The sequence below is a fragment of the Mytilus edulis genome, chromosome 11 (assembly GCF_963676685.1).
Source record: "Mytilus edulis chromosome 11, xbMytEdul2.2, whole genome shotgun sequence".
Lineage (NCBI taxonomy): Eukaryota > Metazoa > Mollusca > Bivalvia > Mytilida > Mytilidae > Mytilus > Mytilus edulis.
In genome coordinates, this window is record NC_092354.1 from 26,917,549 (window position 1) to 26,939,000 (window position 21,452).

The 21,452-nt window shown below is 32.9% G+C and overlaps 1 protein-coding gene and 2 long non-coding RNA genes across 3 annotated transcripts; all 3 read right to left on the reverse strand.

Annotated features, from left to right (window-relative positions):
- Positions 1-10,700: 10,700 nt before the first annotated feature.
- Positions 10,701-15,277, reverse strand: LOC139495435 (uncharacterized). The gene is made up of 2 exons (XR_011657340.1): positions 15,156-15,277; positions 10,701-12,173 (listed from the first exon to the last, which is right to left on the reverse strand). It is a non-coding gene; the product is annotated as an uncharacterized lncRNA (long non-coding RNA).
- A 2,005-nt stretch (positions 15,278-17,282) lies between these two features.
- Positions 17,283-19,042, reverse strand: LOC139495436 (uncharacterized). The gene is made up of 4 exons (XR_011657341.1): positions 18,842-19,042; positions 18,399-18,463; positions 17,793-17,984; positions 17,283-17,482 (listed from the first exon to the last, which is right to left on the reverse strand). It is a non-coding gene; the product is annotated as an uncharacterized lncRNA (long non-coding RNA).
- Positions 19,043-19,099: 57 nt separating this feature from the next.
- On the reverse strand, positions 19,100-21,217 carry LOC139494123 (uncharacterized). Its single transcript, XM_071282298.1, has 3 exons — positions 20,853-21,217; positions 19,375-20,389; positions 19,100-19,115 (listed from the first exon to the last, which is right to left on the reverse strand). Exons 1-3 carry the CDS (start codon positions 21,130-21,132, stop codon positions 19,100-19,102), a joined length of 1,311 nt encoding a protein of 436 aa, XP_071138399.1. The 5' UTR covers positions 21,133-21,217.
- Positions 21,218-21,452: the final 235 nt, after the last annotated feature.

A 21,452-nucleotide genomic window follows, 5' to 3' on the forward strand; every position in this document is an offset into this window, starting at 1 on the left:
TGGCTGTTAAATCATCTCTACAGGACAACAGAATCTAACAGATTTTTTGTTGGGAAAACTGAGCTCTATCGTCTAATAAAAGTCAGTCAATATTGACATGCATCCCTTCATGTTTTACTCTCAACAATAATTTACTATTTACCGTTGTAATCGGATATATGCTTCTTGTAGAATGCATCTTTGTCGAGGTTATTCTCGCACCAAAATTGTGCATCAGATTCTGGGCTTATTCTCTTTCTATTTTGAAACAAAATTTTCTGTAAAATTCAACATTAAGTCCATCTAGACCAGGAGCTTTATTTAGTTTCATTTTGAATATTGCATCTGTGCATTCCTGCACTGTGATTTTTCCTTCACATATATCACTATCACTTAATTTTGGACATTTTTTAATATCGTTAAAGTACTTAATGGTATCTTCTCTATCTTGTTTAGTAGAGGAATATAAATTTTTATAAAAGTTAACTTCAAGGTTAAGTATTTTTTCTTGATCAGTAATTATATTATTGTTTACATCATACAATCTAGTGATGGGTTTTTTGCACTGCCTGGCTTTTTCAAGAATAAGAAGTAAGAAGTATTTTTTTCTCCCTCTTCAATCCATTTTACCCTTGATCTAATTTGATTGCCTTTTACTTTTGCATTGTATAAATTTCCTAACTCTTGTTCTACTTTCTCTATTTTTTCAATCAAGTAGGTATTTGTTTCATTAACTCTGATGTTATTTTTATGAATTTCATTGTTTAGTTGTATCAGTTGAATTTCTCATACATTGATTGAATCTTTTTTGTTTAACGCTTATTGTTATTTATTAACTAAAAACAAAAAAACTCTTTGGCGATTTATTAACTGGTGGCATATATTCAAATCCGTCAGTAGAATTGATTCTAAGTTCAAAATCATGTTCAGCCAATAAGATAACCTTGGAAATACTAATAGCTTTGGCGATTTATTAACTGGTGGCATATATTCAAATCCGTCAGTAGAATTGATTCTAAGTTCAAAATCATGTTCAGCCAATAAGATAACCTTGGAAATACTAATAGCTCAAACAAAATACCATTGAATCAAACACAAGCACTTCCACAATTAATTAAAAATTATTGTTTGAGAATAATGGCACTGCAGATTGGCTGAAAGAACACACGGAGAAGCAGAAAAACACTCTAATAGTTAGACGCAGGATAATGGGGACAAAAAGAAAGACAAAGAACCATCACAAGTTTCATCCAAATTTATACTGAAAACTCAAAATCATCAATTATTGAAGCCAGAATAAACGAAAAAGGAACTTAAATAGTTATCAAAAGTACCAGGATTATAATTTTATACGCCAGACGCGCGTTTCGTCTACATAAGACTCATCAGTGACGCTCAGATCAAAACAGTGAAAAAGCCAAATAAATACAAAGTTGAAGAGAAAGGAGATTAAAATGAGACAGATATGACAATGTAGATTTATTTTACCGTGTACAATATACGCGGATACAAATGACTGATAAACACTATTTTCAGTAAACTTTGATATAAATTGTATGGCAGAGACTGCTAGTAAAGTCTTTAGCACAATTGTCATAATAGCTTACATTTCTATAAACTGGGTTTAACTTATTATCTCTGTATACAAAGTTATCAAAGGTACCAGGATTATAATTTTGTACGCCAGACCCGCGTTTCGTCTACATAAGACTCATCAGTGACGATGAATCAAAATATTTATAAAGCCAAACAGGTAAAAAGTTGAAGAGCATTGAGGATCCAAAATTCCAAAAAATAGATACGGCTAAGGGAGCTACCACATGATTTTTATGGGGGGGGGGGGGGGGGTATAGGATGAAATTTGAAAAAAAAATAGGCAGGACAGGAGATTTGAGTAAAAAAAAAAGGCAGGATGAGATACTTGCAAAAAAAAGTCAGGACGACAATTTAGGTAAAAAAAGTCAGGATAAACTAAAAAAAAAAAAAGATTTCAAAATAAAAAGTGTATTACTAAAGAGATGTAAAGTTACCGTTCTTTACATAGCAGGTCTATATTCAGCGCAAAACTTTCTTTCTTGTATTTCGGAGGGTTTTGCAGGCTTTCCCATTTCCTCCCTTATTAATGCACTGACTTCAGTCTACAAGAAAAATCAAAACCATAATTATCTTGTAATCGTACAAATAAATGTATAGAAATTCATACAATTAATCGAACATCAATAAATGTGTTGAATCTTTATTCCATCTTTATGTAGTTGTATAGTTGTAGCTACAAACATATTTTATGCAACATTACACTTTACCTCAAATTTTGTATCGATAGAGCTACAAAAATATTTTTTTATCATGTATCCAATTTTACCTCGAAATATGCACACGCCTAGGCAAAAACAAGCCCACACTGGGGATAATACGTTTTAGAGCCTGTAAACCCTGATACACGGTAGCTATTTAACATAGGTGTTTATGATATCAAAATGGTACTTCATGTATCGAAATCGTAAATTTGAATGTACTGCTGACAACAATTTTTTTATTTACCTGTGTTGCAGTTCATGGTTAAATAATTCATTAAACTAAAGGCCATGGTCATTAAGAATTAATAATAATCATTGTAACAAATTGCTTGTAATTATACTGCTCTTTTAGGGCGTCCTTGATTGACAATAAAAATATTGTATTGTATTGTATTGAAAGGTTCTCGTTGAAAGACCTGTCCTGTGATGGTGAGGGTTGCTAAACCCCTCTTTTAAAAGATGGTGACAGAGTTGCATCTGCTGCTGTCTTCAGGAACAGAGCTGCAACTCTCCGTTTGCCATCTGATGCATCCATCTTTACTGCTGAAGCAGAAGCAATAATTTTGGCTTTGAAATTTATTGCTTCTTCAGATAAATCCAAATTTATTATATGTTCGGATTCACTTTCATGCTTACAATAGTTATCAATAGTACCAGGATTATAATATTATACGCCAGACGCGCGTTTCGTCTACATAAGACTCATCAGTGACGCTCAGATCAAAATAGTTGAAAAAGCCAAATAAATACAAAGTTGAAGAGCATTGAGGACCCAAAATTCAAAAAAGTTGTGCCAAATACGGCTAAGGTACAAGCTGTACGAAATACTAAAATTAAAAACCCAACAATTCTCAAAATTTTATATGTAATGAGGAATTTAAAAATTCTTCTGAAAGAAATAATATTTCTATGGGTTCCGAGTCCTGTTGGAATCCTTGAAAACACCTGTAGACCTTGAGGCAAAGAATGCCCTGGGTGACCCTCTATCTAACTGTGATATACCATATACTGATTTTAAATCTAATATCAGAGAATATGTTTTTAATATATTGAAAAATAAATGGAGTAAAAAAGATGATAATAAATTGCATGAAATTAAACCTTATTTAGGCAAACCTTTTAATAATATTATGTGCAGAAAAGATCAGTGTGTTATTACTAGATGTCGTATTGGTCATACTAGAATAACACACGAATTAAATATCTTTTAAAAAATGAAGATGAACCACAATGTGTTCCTTGCAATTGCAAGTATACTATTTAACATGTTTTAATTAATTGTATTGACTTTGATGATATTCGTAAGAAGCATTTCAATGTCAATAATATGTATGATTTATTCAATAATGTTCCATTAACAAATATTGTTGCATTTTTAAAAGAAATTGGAATTTATTATAGAATATAAAAATGTTCTTATATTTAAATCGTTTTTAGCTCACCTGGCCCGAAGGGCCAAGTGAGCTTTTCTCATCACTTGGCGTCCGGCGTCCGTCGTCCGGCGTCGTCCGTCGTCCGTCGTCGTTAACTTTTACAAAAATCTTCTCCTCTGAAACTACTGGGCCAAATTTAACCAAACTTGGCCACAATCATCATTGGGGTATCTAGTTTAAAAAATGTGTTCGGTTACCCGGCCAACCAACCAAGATGGCCGCCATGGCTAAAAATAGAACATAGGGGTAAAATGCAGTTTTTGGCTTATAACTCTGAAACCGAACCATTTAGAGCAAATCTGACATGGGGTTAAATTGTTTATTAAGTCAAGATCTATCTGCCCTGAAATTTTCAGACGAATCGGACAACCGGTTGTTGGGTTGCTGCCCCTGAATTGGCAATTTTAAGGAAATTTTGCCGTTATATGGTTATTATCTTGAATATTATTATAGATAGAGATAAACTGTAAACAGCAATAATGTTCAGCAAAGTAAAATCTACAAATAAGTCAATATGACCGAAATGGTCAGTTGACCCATATAGGAGTTATTGCCCTTTATAGTCAATTTTTAACCATTTTTCGTAAATCTTAGTAATCTTTTACAAAAATCTTCTCCTCTGAAACTACTAGGCCAAATTTATCCAAACTTGGCCACAATTATCTTTGGGGTATCTAGTTTAAAAAATGTGTCCGGTGAACCGGCCAACCAACCAAGATGGCCGCCACGGCTAAAAATAGAACATAGGGGTAAAATGCAGTTTTTGGCTTATACCTTAAAAACCAAAGCATTTAGAGCAAATCTGACAATGGTAAAATTGTTTATCAGGTCAAGATCTATTTACCCTGAAATTTTCAGATGCATCTGACAACCTGTTGTTGGGTTGCTGCCCCTGAATTGGTAATTTTAAGGAAATTTTACTGTTTTTGGTTATTATCTTGAAAATTATTATAGATAGAAATAAACTGTAAACAGCAATAATGTTCAGCAAAGTAAGATTTACAAATAAGTCAACATGACCGAAATGGTCAGTTGACCAATATAGGAGTTATTGCCCTTTATAGTCAATTTTTAACCATTTTTCGTAAATCTTAGTAATCTTTTACAAAAATCTTCTCCTCTGAAACTACTGGGCCAAATTAATCCAAACTTATCCACAATCATCTTTTGGTTATCTAGTTTAAAAAATGTGTCTGATGACCCGGCCATCCAACCAAGATGGCCGCCATGGCTAAAAATAGAACATAGGGGAAAAATGCAGTTTTTGGCTTATAACTCAAAAACCAAAGCCTTTAGAGCAAATCTGACACGGGGGTCAAATTGTTTATCAGGTCAAGATCTATCTGCCCTGAAATTTTCAGATAAATCGGACAACCCGTTGTTGGGTTGCTGCCCCTGAATTGGTAATTTTAAGGAAATTTTACTGTTTTTGGTTATTATCTTGAAAATTATTATAGATAGAAATAAACTGTAAACAGCAATAATGTTCAGCAAAGTAAGATTTACAAATAAGTCAACATGACCGAAATGGTCAGTTGACCCATATAGGAGTTATTGCCCTTTATAGTCAATTTTTAACCATTTTTCGTAAATCTTAGTAATCTTTTACAAAAATCTTCTCCTCTGAAACTGATGGGCCAAATTAATCCAAACTTATCCACAATCATCTTTGGGGTATCTAGTTTAAAAAATGTGTCCGATGACCTGGCCATCCAACCAAGATGGCCGCCATGGCTAAAAATAGAACATAGGGGTAAAATGCAGTTTTTGGCTTATAACTCAAAAACCAAAGCGTTTAGAGCAAATCTGATAGGATTAAATTGTTTATCAGGTCAAGATCTATCTGCCCCGAAATTTTCAAATGAATCGGACAACCCGTTGTTGGGTTGCTGCCCCTGAATTGGTAATTTTAAGGAAATTTTGCTGTTTTTGGTTATTGTCTTGAATATTATTATAGATAGAGATAAACTGTAAACAGCAATAATGTTCAGCAAAGTAAGATTTACAAATAAGTCAACATGACCGAAATGGTCAATTGACCCCCTAAGGAGTTATTGTCCTTTATAGTCAATTTTCAACAATTTTTATAAAATTGTAAATTTTTACTAAAATTTTCCACTGAAACTACTGGGCCAAGTTCATTATAGATAGAGATAATTGTAAGCTGCAAGGATGTTCAGTAAAGTTAGATGTACAAACACATCACCATCACCAAAATACAATTTTGTCATGAATCCATCTGCTTCCTTTGTTTAATAGTCACATAGACCAAGGTGAGCGACACAGGCTCTTTAGAGCCTCTAGTTAATTTTTATCACGTTATTTTACTGTTGATTTTTATTTGTATATAATTTGTCTTATTTTAAAAATATGCTATAAATTGTAAAAATATTCGAATTAGCTCTCGCCGCGATATAGCCTTTTGTGCTAATGCGGCGTAAAGCAACCAACAATCAATCTATCAATATTCCATCTTTATGAAGTTGTTTAGTTGTAGCTACAAACATATTTTATGCAACATTTCACTTTACCTCAAATTTTGTATCGATAGAGCTACACAAATATTTTTTTATCATGCATCCAATTTTACCTCGAAATATGCACACGCCTAGGCAAAGACAAGCCCACACTGGGGATAATACGTTTTAGAGCCTGTAAACCCTGATACACGGTAGATATTTGACATAGGTGTTTATTATATCAAAATGGTACTTCATGTATCGAAATCGTAAATTTGAATGTACTGCTGACAACAATTTTTTTATTTACCTATGTTGCAGTTCATGGTTAAATAATTCATCAAACTAAAGGTCATGAAAGGTTCTCGTTGAAAGACCTGTTCTGTGATGGTGAGGGATGCTAAACCCCTCACAACACTAAAGATGAAATGTTTGTAATTATACTGGCAGACATTTTATGTACAGATTATCGTATTATATGCCTGCAGAAATAAAGGATGCTTGACCTGTGAAATCAAATAAACACGCATCTGAATATTTTATATGCTTTCAAAAGATTGGTTTTAGCACCTGTATCGGTTTTGGCTTTCCAAGCAAGGCCACTGTTTTCTGCATCACCTAAATCATCTCTGACTGCAAGCTAAAAAATTAAAGTTTCGATCAAAAGTCCGAAAGTGTATGCAATGCAGACAAAGAAGGTATGTGTCCATGTAATGGACATTGATAGGGGAGCAATACAAAGTGTCGGAAGTTGGAGTTACCAAATCATGACACGTCTTAAATTTGTCTTCAATATTTTATCACACTGAGGACATTTTAAGGACATTCTAAAATACTATTCATCTAGCGTAGCATAGAAACAAAATTAAAGAGTGTCCTAAGATGACCGCATTAATTTTGAAATTTTATCTTCGGACGAATATATGGATAATTTCCAGAACACCACCTCTGGTGTTTTTTTTTTTTTTTTTTTATCTTTTGTCATTAAATTAATATAATAAGGTAAAAATAAGTTAAACTTTTTGTAGGAATACTTAATTACATACATATCTTCCTCTGCACATCTTAATTCCGGAACAGACAATTATGTAGCCCAGAATAACTACAAAGCATTAATTCATAAAAGATTTTCACCTTTTCCATTTAATCTAGTATCATACAAACACAATATACAAAATGTGCGTTACATAATAATCATCATTGTCGTGAGCACTCGTATAGATATTGTTAAATCCTTTACTTATGTAGTGGGAAGACTTATTATTTTTCGTTATTTTACCTGAACCTGAGCTGGAACCTCAGGAGCAGCGCTTGCTTTGCGGTATTGCTGGTGTTGGTCTCAGCTAGCCTTTCCAAAATCTTATCTATTTTAATATCCGTGTTCTTTACGGTTTGATCCAAATCAGTTACTTTCTTGAGAGTATCTTCAGTTCTGAAAGCACTTCCTGCAACAAAAAGTATTTTTAATATATAGTGTTTTCTATATAGCCCAGGTGGTCTAGCGGGACGGCTGCAGTGCAGGCGATTTGGTGTCACGATATCACAGTAGCATGGGTTCGAATCCCGGCGAGGGAAGAACCAACAATTTGCGAAAGCAAATTTACAGATCTAACATTGTTGGGTTGATGTTTAGACGAGTTGTATATACATTATGTACACAGCCATATATCACCATCATTGATGGCGATCCGATGGATACATCTGTTGTAGAGTTGTCACTGACTCAGACGTACTTATAAATATAATTATTTTCTGTGACTGTATCTTACATTAATTTGTAGGATCCTTAACTATAGATAATTTAGCTGATCTGTAACAATAACATCTTCATGCCTTATATATCATGTACTGTTGTACGCCGCTAGATTAAAAACTGACGAGGAAAGGTAACAAATGGCCAGCGAAAGCTCTATTATAGTAGAGCCCAGGTGGTCGTGTGGTCTAGCGGGACGGCTGCAGTGCAGGCGATTTGGTGTTACGATATCACAGTAGCATGGGTTCGAATCCCGGCGAGGGAAGAACCAAAAGTTTGCGAAAGCAAAATTACAGATCTAACATTGTTGGGTTGATGTTTAGACGTGTATATATATATATTGTTATTACACTTACGAAATTATCAATGCCAGTACATTATTTATACGAACCGTTAAATGTTTTTGTAACTGAAGTACGTTATACCAATTATAACCATTTCACAAAATGCATACGAATCGGAGGCGAATACACGCCTTTATATAAAACTAGTATCTCAATTGTTGGTAAAAAACTATGTTGACAAGTAAACAGAAGTCTCGACCAATCATTGAAAGGCCTTTCCTGTAAAAATGATATTTTTTTTGTGTACTTTGAACAACCTTTCGGTTGATATACGACAAGCGTACCTTCTGAAACTTTTCGCTTTTTACAATTAATGACTCCAATGTTCGAGATTGGAAATATCAGATTGTTAGTCCAGTTTATTGTAACTTTGTAATTTAGCTCCAAGTCGTAACAATAACGTGGAAATTGTAATTGGTGGCATGTTTGCTGGACTATTTCATTTTTAAAAGTTTGATTACCAATAAATTTTAAATCTGTTGAAGGCTATGTGAATTTAAACCTATGGTGAATATAACAAATGTAATTAAAGCATGAAAATCATTCTTAAAAACAAACTAACAAATTTAACATTTCTAAAAACAAGACAATTATTCTTTATATGTTTAGTTTTTACCTTTGTTACTCTACCAATTATGGTGGCTGTATTTCCTTTGACTTTAACTGCGTCGAATATTTTGACAGCCTTTGAAATAGCATCAATAAGTCTTTTCGTCTCTCGCCACTAACAGAGACAAGGACACCACAGTCGACCTGTTTATGATAATTGTGTTGTCTGCCTTTTTGATGTAGTTTCTCGGCCTCACACGTTTGTTCAGCATTGACATCTTGGCACTGTCATAGCAGATGGCTGTAATGAATCTGGAACCATCTGCTACAGTGATTTTTGTGGAGGTATTTTCAATCCCATGTCTCAGGTATTTGGTTGTCTGCAATCAACTTCACCCTTTATTGGTACGGGGTATTACAGGGCAATTTCATTAACTTTTAGTGGTGTTATGTATATAAACAATGATATAGAATCTAGATGACTGTACCCACGTGACGTCACCTTTTCACACTCTAATTATAAAAAATGAAGATTATCGCCATGTTTATGTTTGTTGTGAGTTGTTTATTATCATTTACCCATGCGAGAAGTCTTGCAACAAATACTGCTGAATGTTATAGGAGTGAAGACATATTAGATTGTCGAGGCAATGCCATTAAATTCTTTAGTGGAGAGATAGATCCTTCTATCAACCCAGTCCAAATGACCTATATTATGAAAAGTGAACAGATTCAAAATGTCCGCATGAATGCCACTTGTGTGTTCGAACTTACAATGTCTAATAAAGCTATGTGGCACATTGGAAGGAAAAATTATAGTGGTGAATGGGGAAGAATGTTCATCGTATGTAAGTACACTGAAAAAAATACCTAGTAATCACTACTAGGTAAACTAGTAAACTTACTGTCCATGAGATTACTAGGCCAGAAGTATATTTACTAGCCTACTTAGTAACTATACTAGGCCATCAAAGTAAATTTACTAGGCTACTTAGTAATTACACTAGGAGTCCCTAGTAATTTTGCTAGACTGCTTGGTGACTTTACTAGTCTGAATAAGTAATTTAACTACCTTTTAGTAACATAACTAGGTCCTCCTTGTGGCAAATACATGGTAAGACGAGTGATTCTACTAGTTTCAAGTAACTCTACAAACATTTCCTAGTAGGAATACCTCCTTCAGCTAGTAACTTTACTAGCTATAAATACTTGTACCAGGTCACCCTCGTGTGGTACTTTTTCGTACCTACATGTAGCAATGTTACTGGATTAAGGATTCTTTTTTATTTTGATTTGTATGCATAGTTTCATAGCAGTGCAATATCTTATAGCTATTTCTCTATTGTACTGGTACAAAGTTCAAAATGATAAATCCATTTTTTTAATAAGGGGGACTGCCATAAAAGGGGGCTCACTCAAGTCATAGTTTAATTTTTCACGGTATAATCAATTAAATTTTTCCCATGAAAGGGGCCCTAAATCCATCACTTAGTAAAATCAACAGGAAGCGTCTAGGTAGTTATATGTGTTTTTGATCTTTCAATTCAGGAAACACAATGACAATAGCAATAATTGTGAAAGATAAATATACAATGACCTGAAAAGACTAGCAAAAACATCAGCAATAGGTCACAATATCCTCAATATGAATTGACTTGCAATGTATACTTTGGTTGCCGATGAATGAAGATAAAAATTTGTTGCATCTGTAGTGATAATTGACCTTCAATGTCAATAAAGACAAAACTATTTCTTTTCACTCCTTGTTCTTGTTGTTTTCTCTTTCACACATTCTCACTTAAATTTCGCCATGTTAGGCCTGAAAGCTTTACAGTTACCTAACTAAATTTGTCAGTGTGTGAGGTTCAGCAAAATAATGTTAAAGATAAATCCTACATATTTTATTTACATAAGATGCATAACATCAGAACTGTAAAATACATTTGAGTAGACAATACAAAGTAGTTAATTTCAAGTATAGAAAAAGGTGTCCAACCAACAACAAATAGGTAACATGTTCTCAATTTACTCCAAAGTAACCATTTAAATTCATGTTTCAAAACCATTAATAAGCTGTACCCTAATCAATATTAACAATTATTCATACATGTATTTAGAATATTCAGTTTACAATTCTAAAGTTATTTCTATGAAAAAAAATTAAAACGTCAGTTTAAAAAATTATAACCCATCCAGTTATTGCACGGCCCCTGCTTAAATCAATCAGCTCTCCCTGCAAAACCAAAATGAATAAACTCTCCCTCGAATATTTATTTAAAAATAAAGAACAAAGTAAGACTTATCAGTTATTTTATATCTTCCTACTTCAAAGTTTACATTTTAAAACACTTAGAAGTAAAAATAAAATTGTCAGGAAAAGTATTTAGATTGTACCTAACAGTTTATAACTTTATAAAGCATGATCACTTATCATTTTTTAAAGCACTGTACATTTCAGTTTGAGCAAACAGATCCAACTCAATGTCACCCCTCTAGAGCACCAGGATCTAAATACATGTCGCCCATCTCATATTGGACTAGGATCTAAATCATTTTCACCGTTTGCTCCTACATTGATATTTTAAATTATGAAACTTTGTTTTATCTTATTTTGACCTTAATAAACTTGAACAGGCCTAGGTCAAAACTGATTTAATAGTCTTAATCTATTGAATTCTAATATTGGCTTGTATCAGTTTTTAGATGAATGAATAAGTTGACACAAAAGTTGGTTAACATTTTCACGGAACTGTCATGTATACAGATAACACTTTCTCAAAATTGTTTATACTATACATGTATATCATAGATCACAACAAAAACAAATAATCATACTTGTACTGAAACATCAATAGATATAAATATAAATGTTCATTATATTAAACTTTTCATGCTATATGTATCTGCATTGTTACATCGAAGGTCCCAATTCTGGCTTGAACTTGACGGGAGAGCGGACTCCTATTGACGGCCTTGGTGAGCTGTTTTGAAGCTCTCAACTGACTTGGTGCACACTACGTCTTCTTTCAATGAATCACAGTTTTGACGAAGAATGTGTTTTTAAATTGCTCATTTTCACAGTTTGTTGTTTCAATAGCCTTAACCAAATTTATAAATTATCACTTTCAAAGTCTGCAAAGCGTGTCGGCTTGATGTTCCTTTTTGGTAAAGATTGCTTGTTACCAATAATTTGTCAGGTTTGGATAGCTGGGACCATACCCTCAACCACTTTTGTACGGTAATACTAGTCTTTGGCTTGTTCTTGTGAATTGCAGGTTTTTCAAGTTCCAGTAAATGTAGCATGTTGGTGGTCGATCCTTCTTGTCTAAATTTATCATCCCCTGTGATTTTTTCAGAACCTGAAATTATACAAAAATCCATAATAAAACTACATGTAGTGTTGTCAATATTAATTAATATAGATTAACTAGAACTCTACTGTCAATTTCTACTAATACATTGTATTTAAAAAACTATATTTCACTTTGTTTCTTATGTGTGATAGGTGAGTCATCATGTCAGACATATATAGATACACACTGAAGATTATGTGCTTTTTTTTATAGCTTTTTAATGCAATTGTATACAAGTATTTCAAGTAAGACATTAACGAGTGTAATATGTATGCATTAATATTAAATCTACAATTATATAGCTATACAGAGAGTTAAAATACTGGCAAAAACAATAATTATCCCAGAGCCATGTTTAAAATATACTTTTATAAATATTTTCATATTTAATTAATAAAAACCCTGTTAAGGCATCACCCTTTCTAATCCAGTGTTGGTAAATTATCCCAAAAAACATTAGTAAATTCACGGCTGGTAATCTACACACGCAGAACATTTGGTTCTGCAATAAAAACCGTGCGAGGATTTTCCGGTTGTGCTTGAGTGGAGTAATTGTCACCGCTTCAAAAGGTATGTACATTTCTAAATCTAAATTTTCTTATTCAACTGATCAAAATATTGAAAATCGGAGAATGTCATGCTGTGGTGAATACTTTAACGAAGAGATACATGTATCATTTACTGTTGTACGTAGAGTTGAACTCCTACAAAATCAGTTGTCCCACAAGAAATTGCCTAAAAAAGTGACATTTCAATTTTGAAATGGTTCTTTTTACAGACCTACAAGTTCAAATTTAGTTTTTTTTCGGGCAATGGGTATGAATGTTGTTTTTGGCGGCGTGTGCGCTGTCCGCCGTTGATAGACATCTTAATAATTCCAAAAACTAAATTTTTTCATGAAGTCATGCGTGAGGGAATCGGTTCTGATTGAGGACATCGTGAATGCGTGAGGGGAGGTACAAATCTTATCTTTATATTCAAGCTATCAGTCGTTGAAACTTACCTAAATTTGGCTACATTGTTCATAAAAAAAACACATATGTGAGTGTGCTTAAAAAAGTTTACGAGATTGGATTTTGAAATAATTGTAGGAACTTAGGTTTAATAATATGTTTCACGAAGAATAAAGACAAAAAATGTTGTCAACGATTTTGTTTTCTTGCTACAAGTAAAAACTAGACCGATTATTTGCCCACATCTGCAAATTTGGAGACAGATTTGCAATTAAATAGTTAGACTTTTTTAACATAAAGAATATTTGGTGATTTATTGTATAAATCAAAATCTTTAAACAAATATCAAATTTTGTGATTTTAGAATCATCTTTTTTTTTTAAATAAACTATTTTAGGGGAGATAACTCCTTTCGTAAATGTGTAAAACATGAATCTTAATTAAGCTTTTTTCAACTGATTTTTATAGTTCGTTCTTATGTTGTACTGTAACGTTATGGGTCATCGTAAATTCGCATTTTACTAATTTTTATGTATTATATATAACTTGTTCGTCCGGTCACTTTTTCGTGGGGATCGGTTTTCTCGTGCTTGAGACTCAGTGTCCAGACTTATTTAAACAAATAATAAGTTTTCATTGGCGATATCATTTTCTTAGATATATGTGTCGATCTCTGTGACGTATATTTGACGACAGGACTACTCCCAGAGGGTTTAGTTCGCTTCGAGGGCGGGGATAACTTGTATCTCCATGGCTTTTTGTAGTCAGTCCTCTTTTCCTTTTTCCTTTGAACAATGGCATTTTCTGAAATTGAACAAACAATTAATAATTTGATTTCATTGAATCAGAGATCAGTTTACATCTATTAAAGTATAAGGATAAATATGTGCTTTTAATCAGCATTGATCACATTTATTGAGTCAACAAAAGTCACAAAGCCAAAGATTAAAAACAAATGTTTGTACTTCCCCTCACGCATTCACGATGTCCTCAAACTTCACGGAAAAATGTTGTTTTTGGAATTATTAAGACGTCTATCAACACAGGACAGCACACACGCCGCCAAAAACAACATTCGTACCCATTGCCCGAAAAAAAAACTAAATTTGAACTTGTAGGTCTGTAAATAGAACCATTTCAAAATTGAAATGTCACTTGTTTAGGCAATTTCTTGTGGGACAACTGATTTTGTAGGAGTTCAACTCTACGTACAACAGTAAATGATACATGTATCTCTTCGTTAAAGTATTCACCACAGCATAGCATTCTCCGATTTTCAATATTTTGATCAGTTGAATAAGAAAATTTAGATTTAGAAATGTACATACCTTTTGAAGCGGTGACAATTACTCCACTCAAGCACAACCGGAAAATCCTCTCACGGTTTTTATTGCAGAACCAAATGTTCTGCGTGTGTAGATTACCAGCCGTGAATTAGGAAAAGTTATGAATTTAAACACTTTCTACTAGAGACGGTTAGCTTTTTAGAAAAGCTATTACTTGTTTGAAATTAGAATGCATTTGTGCACTCGGAGTCAAGATGCAAGTGTACACCTACATAGTGCATGTGTGTCATTAAGTACATTCTGTGGTGCTTTCAAATGTTTCTCAATTTCATATTTGATGTGAAAATATTGAAGATATACCATGCATTGACTGTGTTAGTTTTGGCAGGTTCGTGAATATTTTTTCACTACATGGGCGCAGCCATATTAATTTCATAACGAGGCGCACTTTAATTATATAATCATAAAACGTTTCGGATTTAAGTTGCGGTTTTCTGTGGTGAATTAGAAGGATTATTAATTAGTTTTCGTATTAAAAAAGAAGAAAAGGTGTTAATATTAGAATAACGAAATCTGCATCTTGTAAATCTTAACTTAATAGATAAAGTTTGTTCCACGTGTCACAAGGTTATCTTGACCATCTTCTGTAGTACATTTTATTTTACGTGAAAGGCGAGATGATGTGGTTCTTTTTTTGTGAAATCAAGTTAAGACGATAAAATAAAACACAAATTAGTTAAAATACTTACAGCTTTTCAATGAATCAGGCCAAAAATCACTCAGGTTCTTTATTCGTTTGATTGCGGCCATCACTTCATGTACAACAGAACTTGGACACGCGAATATAATATCGTCCGGCGGGAAATTCTGTTATCAGTTGCACAGCTGGTTCCTGGTAATACGATGCATCCACGATAGTAAACATACTAGTCTAATTAGTAGTTTGATAATCTACTAGGGACTTTTAATGAAGTACTAGCCGAACTAGTAATATTTACTAGGTATTTTTTTCAGTGTACATCGTGTTTGATAAGATTTTACAAGTGAAAAGTAGTTGAACAGTTAGCATGATTACCATATTATGAAGTTAATTATATGACCATATAAGGATTGCATGTGATATTTTTGTATACCATATTAGGAAATGTTTATCATGTGACCATCTATGGAAATTAACCACGTGATATATGTTTTGATCTGCGCGAGGTGGCCTTCACGGCCGGGGGTCTGGAGGCCGCTCAAGGCCCCCAGAAAATTTTGGGATAAATGGTGCAAAATTATGCAATCTGGGCTATTCCTGGCACTTAAATTTAGTTTTAAAAAACATTGTTTTTATATAAGATTTTTCCCCATTTTTCAAAAAAATGTTCAATATGATATAACTTCTATCATTTTTAGATTTTAAGAAGAGAAAAAACATACTTTCTCAATTGCTGACAACTTCTGATAATAAATAGGAAAAGGAAATAATTAATATTTAATAAGGGTAAACATTTATGGTGTATAAATAATATATAATGGCAATTTCATTTCCATAATTCATTGATTTCATTGTCACTAGTGTCCTTTTGTCTTTTGAGAAGCTGAGGTAATGTGTCCTAATCTTGCTCTTTTGGCTGCTTTTTCAATCAATTCTTTTGCTTTTCTCTTGGAAACTGTTTTTTCCTGCGATTTGATTTGTAAGTTTGTTTTTTTTCCCTCATTGATTAATTTCTGTTTGAGCAGTTCTTCCTTGTACTGCTTACAAGCAGTTTTCATATTTTTACACAGGTGAGGATCTATCTTTTCATGTAATACATCTTTTTTCTTGTAGTACTCTACAGCTGTTTTCTCAGTTGCTTTCAAACTGTATTTTATATTCTGAATAGCATTGTATGTTGAAATGTTAATACTTCCAGATTTACAATCTATAATGTCATTCATTATGTTGAAACTAGATTCTACTTGTGGTCCATGAAAACAACTAAGCAGTGATTGAGCCATTTTTGAAAGAAGTGGATACTTCTTTACAATACCATCTTTGCCCCACCATACATCAATTCTTTCATCATCTTTCAACTCCACAATTGATTCATCTGTCTGAAATTTTCTAATTTCCAAATCATAGTTTTCTATTTCATCTTCTTCAAGCACATTTGTTGCAAGACTTGGCAATTTTTGTAAGTAAATCAATGTACAGGTATGGCCTTTTGTATCTGGGTGAATAGCTGAAACTGCTTTCAAGAAAACATTTGTAATTGGAAGCTTATTCTGAAGGGTGAGTTCACAATTTTTATAGGCATCTTGAACCTGAAAAATATTGTATAAAAAAAATATAACAATTGCTCAAATAAATTGAACAACCAAAACTTACATTACTGCACTTGTTATTTTGTATATAATTCCTTCTATAACCTAATATTTTGCATATACACATGTGATTTAATATAAAAAATGCAAAATTATGATTTCTTGATGTATATGTTAATGGACAATCATGTTAGTCGATTAATTTTTTTGTATGTTTTTCTTTGACAAACTGAGATTATTATCAAATTTGAAATGTTCTTGTAGCTTGTTATGTTTGAAATTTACACTTGTCAACTCATTGTTATTTGTTATTAGTTTTTGATATTGGATACTTTGTTCTGAGACTTCTGGTGACTTTAATTTAATGATTGAGATTTATCTAGGGTATATTTAGTGCTTGTTGTGTGGTATGGGCTCTTGCTCACTGTTGAAGGCCACAAAAGGAACCCCTTTGTGACGGCATTTTTGCAATGCTTTATTTTATTGTTATGTTGTCTTTTTGATGAATACCCTATATCCTTTCTATTTCATATAAAGTTTTTAAAAAAAACTTACATTATATATAGTTTCTAAAAAAACTTACATTATGCAAAAATGTTTTTACTGCCACATCTTTTTGATTCTTCTGTATTACTTGTGATGATTTTACCCCAATGAACATTTTATCTGCTTTCAAGAAGTTTGCTGTTGTTGAAATGTCTAATCTCTTTAATTTTGCTGATGTTGTTGCTGACTTCAAAATTTCAGGTTTCACATAACAAGCAAGAAACTCTCTAAATAACTTGACCTGTAAAGAATTATTATCATATTAAAATATAACAAATTTGTCTCTGTATGCTACACTGGGAAATTTGTGTTCATCAAGAAATATATTAACAACAAATAGTTATATATAGTCAGGAATATCGAAGATGTGGTATTTTGTGATATGTGTGGTATGAGTGTGAATGAGACAACTCTCCATCCAAGTCAGAAATCTGAAAAGTAAAATTATTAATTTAAAAGTATGTCAATGTTGAAGACCATGCTGAGCTTCATATTTTTTGGTGTTTTTTTTGCTGTATATATGGGACATTGTTTTTTGCATTTGCACTTACTAATTGCTCATGCAGCTCATGAATCATTGGCTCTTTCATTTCAAAGGTTAAGACAAACTGCTTCAAAAGAGGCAATACTGAGGAATACAGGCCCATTATCATTTTTGCATAACTTCTCTCGTAAAATACTTTTCCAACAATTCTCTTCTTTCTTTCAAGACCATCTTTTGTCAGATTTTTCTTCAGAAGACACTGTAAATGATAGTTTTAATTAATAAATGTCTTAGTATTAATAACAAGGCAATGGCAATAGTTAAATTGAGCTTACATATATTGACTCTTTGTCATTCCCAATATGTGTTGTTATGCATGTGATTTTTTGTGTTGTCAGTCAGTTGAATTTTCAGATTGTTTTCTCTTTAAGAAATGAAAAATGTACAAAATTTACTTTGTTTATTTTTTTTCCTCTCCATTTAAAATTCTAAGCATCTAAGTGGGTCAAAATTAAATGCTGAAAAAAAATTCAATAATTTACAAACATGATAAAGAATCAGTTTAAGAATGAACCCAATACTTGGACTTTTAATTAAGAAATAAATACCCTTCCACACATTTATTGAAAATTATCATGAACTGGATGCTGTACTGAAACCTTTATTTGCTTACTTAATACTAGAAGTTGTTTGGTGTTGCTTTCATTACTTTAATGGACATTGACTCCACATTATCCACTGTAAAAATAAAACAAAACTAAAAACAAACAAAAAATAATTAAATCAAAACACTTGAAACATTATAACAAACAAAAGAAAGAAATATAAGTATTCCTGTATTCAATTACAATATGTCAACAATAGTATTATAGAATTCTGTCTGCTTGTCATTCAACAAATAATTTATGTGAAGTCCATTTTATCAATGGGCTATTATATAATTTATATAACAGCCCATTGATAAAATGAACAATATAATAAACATTAAGTACTTTAATTTCTATAAAGAATACAGGTAATTTGTGAATGGCATTTTTGATAATAATTACAAATATTAATTAACAAAAATAACAATAACTTGAAAATATTTAAATAAAAATAAAATCAAAAACCCACCTTTCTTATTTCTAAAATCCTGGCTCTGGATGACTCTGATACACCTAACCTGTGGTACACTTCCACAACAGATATCAGGTATTTGTGACGAATCTTTTCATCTATCCATGGCACATAAAACACAGTGTATCCATCAAAAAGTCTAAGAGTATCTACTGTGACATCGTAAACTGAAAGCCATCTGTGACCTACATATCTTTGAGGCATGGTAAACTTTTAATATGTTGAGCATTGTACAAATTTCTTGAAAAAACTCTCTTAAATCTGGAGACCACTTGAAATCATTAAACAAGTCATTGTATAGCTGTTCTATAAATCCATCAAATGGCTTGCAGAATGCTTTGGCTGAGTTATGAACATGATGACAAGTATCACCATCAACATCCAATAAGTGTGGAGCCTTCTGACTTCTAATACGGGTCTCAAGTCTAGATTTCGAACCACGCATGACATTGCATGAATCCATTAAGATTGATGTCAAGTTTTTCCATGGTATGTCATTTTTTTCAAATACATCCACAACTTTTGTATACAGAGCTTCACTGTTTACAGTAACACATGTCAGGGAAGATAAATGCCTGACCACTACTTTGTTTGAGATTTTACAGAAGTAACTAGCAAGTATAGTTAGCACCTTTTGATAGTTAGAACTTGTGCTTTCATCCATATTCAAGGAAAAGCAACTTGTCTTCAAACATCTTATAAGATCTTCTTCAAAAGTTTTTCCAACGCCAAAACGGGTCTTATATGAAGCAGTGGTTCTGTTCATAGTGATGGAGTCCAAAGCCTTTTTATCATCAGATAAAGTTTTTGCCAATTCAAGCATTTTTGGCACAAGGGAAAAAAATCCATCAAATGGCTTGCAGAATGCTTTGGCTGAGTTATGAACATGATGACAAGTATCACCATCAACATCCAATAAGTGTGGAGCCTTCTGACTTCTAATACGGGTCTCAAGTCCAGATTTCGAACCACGCATGACATTGCATGAATCCATTAAGATTGATGTCAAGTTTTTCCATGGTATGTCATTTTTTTCAAATACATCCACAACTTTTGTATACAGAGCTTCACTGTTTACAGTAACACATGTCAGGGAAGATAAATGCCTGACCACTACTTTGTTTGAGATTTTACAGAAGTAACTAGCAAGTATAGTTAGCACCTTTTGATAGTTAGAACTTGTGCTTTCATCCATATTCAAGGAAAAGCAACTTGTCTTCAAACATCTTATAAGATCTTCTTCAAAAGTTTTTCCAACGCCAAAACGGGTCTTATATGAAGCAGTGGTTCTGTTCATAGTGATGGAGTCCAAAGCCTTTTTATCATCAGATAAAGTTTTTGCCAATTCAAGCATTTTTGGCACAAGGGAAAAAGATAGAGAGTTTTCGGAAGTAAATGCCACTACCATAGATTCCATATTTGTTACCCTATCCTGAAATGATGTAAGTGAAGCTGGTGCAGGTTGTTTTAGTTCTGCAGATGACTTGAACATTGGATGTAATCCATATATACCTTGGTGAGTATCTAATTTTGCTCCAAATGCACCTAAAAATAAAACAAGTTAAGTATTACAACAACAAGTCAATCTAGTTAAACGAGACTTGAGATGCATTTTGAAAAAATGTCTGACTACAGCATTAAAATGTTTTTATATTGTAGATTAAGTGGTAATGATTGCTTTTGTCAGGTTGGGACATTTAAGGGATATCCCTCTTTAGGGATTGTTCCCAACCTGTGTGTTGGTGTTCATCCCTTTGACTTATACATCATTTGAAGAAATATTTGCAGAAAAAAAAAGTCCAGACCTACAAAAAATTTGGGCATAGTAGCCCCTAGAAATTAAGAATTTATACCCCCCTATCCCCAATTTCCCAGGCCTTAAAGTTTGGTCAAAGAAAGAAAAGCAAAGAGAGTAGGACAGTTCTCCTTATCCTAAAAGAACATACCTCATTGCTTAAAAGATAGATACACAACATTTAGACAAATAAATAAAGAAATTTCAACGTACCAGACAGGCTGTGATTTGTTTTTCTCATTTTCAAATTGTCCAGGTGAAGTTTTTTGGTTAAGTGTTGCTCCAAACTTTTCCAGCCTCTTCCAGCGTAATTGATGTCTTTTTGACATAACTCACATCTGGCAATTCCTCTTGAGTTAATTTTCCTAATAAACTGGCCTACTGGGTTGCCATAAACCGAACGTTCAACCCAATCCCATTTCCAACAGTTTTTGACACCTTTGTCAACTTCCAAATTGTATGAGTCCCTCTGAAGTACAACACGGGAAACCATCTTTCATCTTGACTTTGAAATCTCGACCAATCACGTTCGTCCTTTTATTAAAACATAGCTATGGCCAATCAAAAATGAGCTTATTTCCGCTCTTGGAAGTTTTTTTATATAATTTTTATCGGATTCGGAGAAGAGCGGAAAAATATCCGGTTTTGCCGTGATAAATAAAAAAAACGGAATTCAAAGCAAGAAATCGGAAAGAAGTCGAGCGGAAAGCGGAATTCCGCTAAAAAACGGAAGAAAATCAGGTCTGCTAATGTCTGTTATGATATTTTATGATGTGTCACGATAAGAAAATAATGTACATGTAAATACATAGA

Bases quoted from the DNA above. Each gene is read 5' to 3' on its own strand.
- LOC139494123 (XM_071282298.1), bottom strand. From the start codon at position 21,132: ATGGTTTCCCGTGTTGTACTTCAGAGGGACTCATACAATTTGGAAGTT. The intron at 20,390-20,852 runs GTACGTTGAAAT...TTTTATTTTTAG, and splicing joins AACAAATCACAGCCTGTCTG to GTGCATTTGGAGCAAAATTA.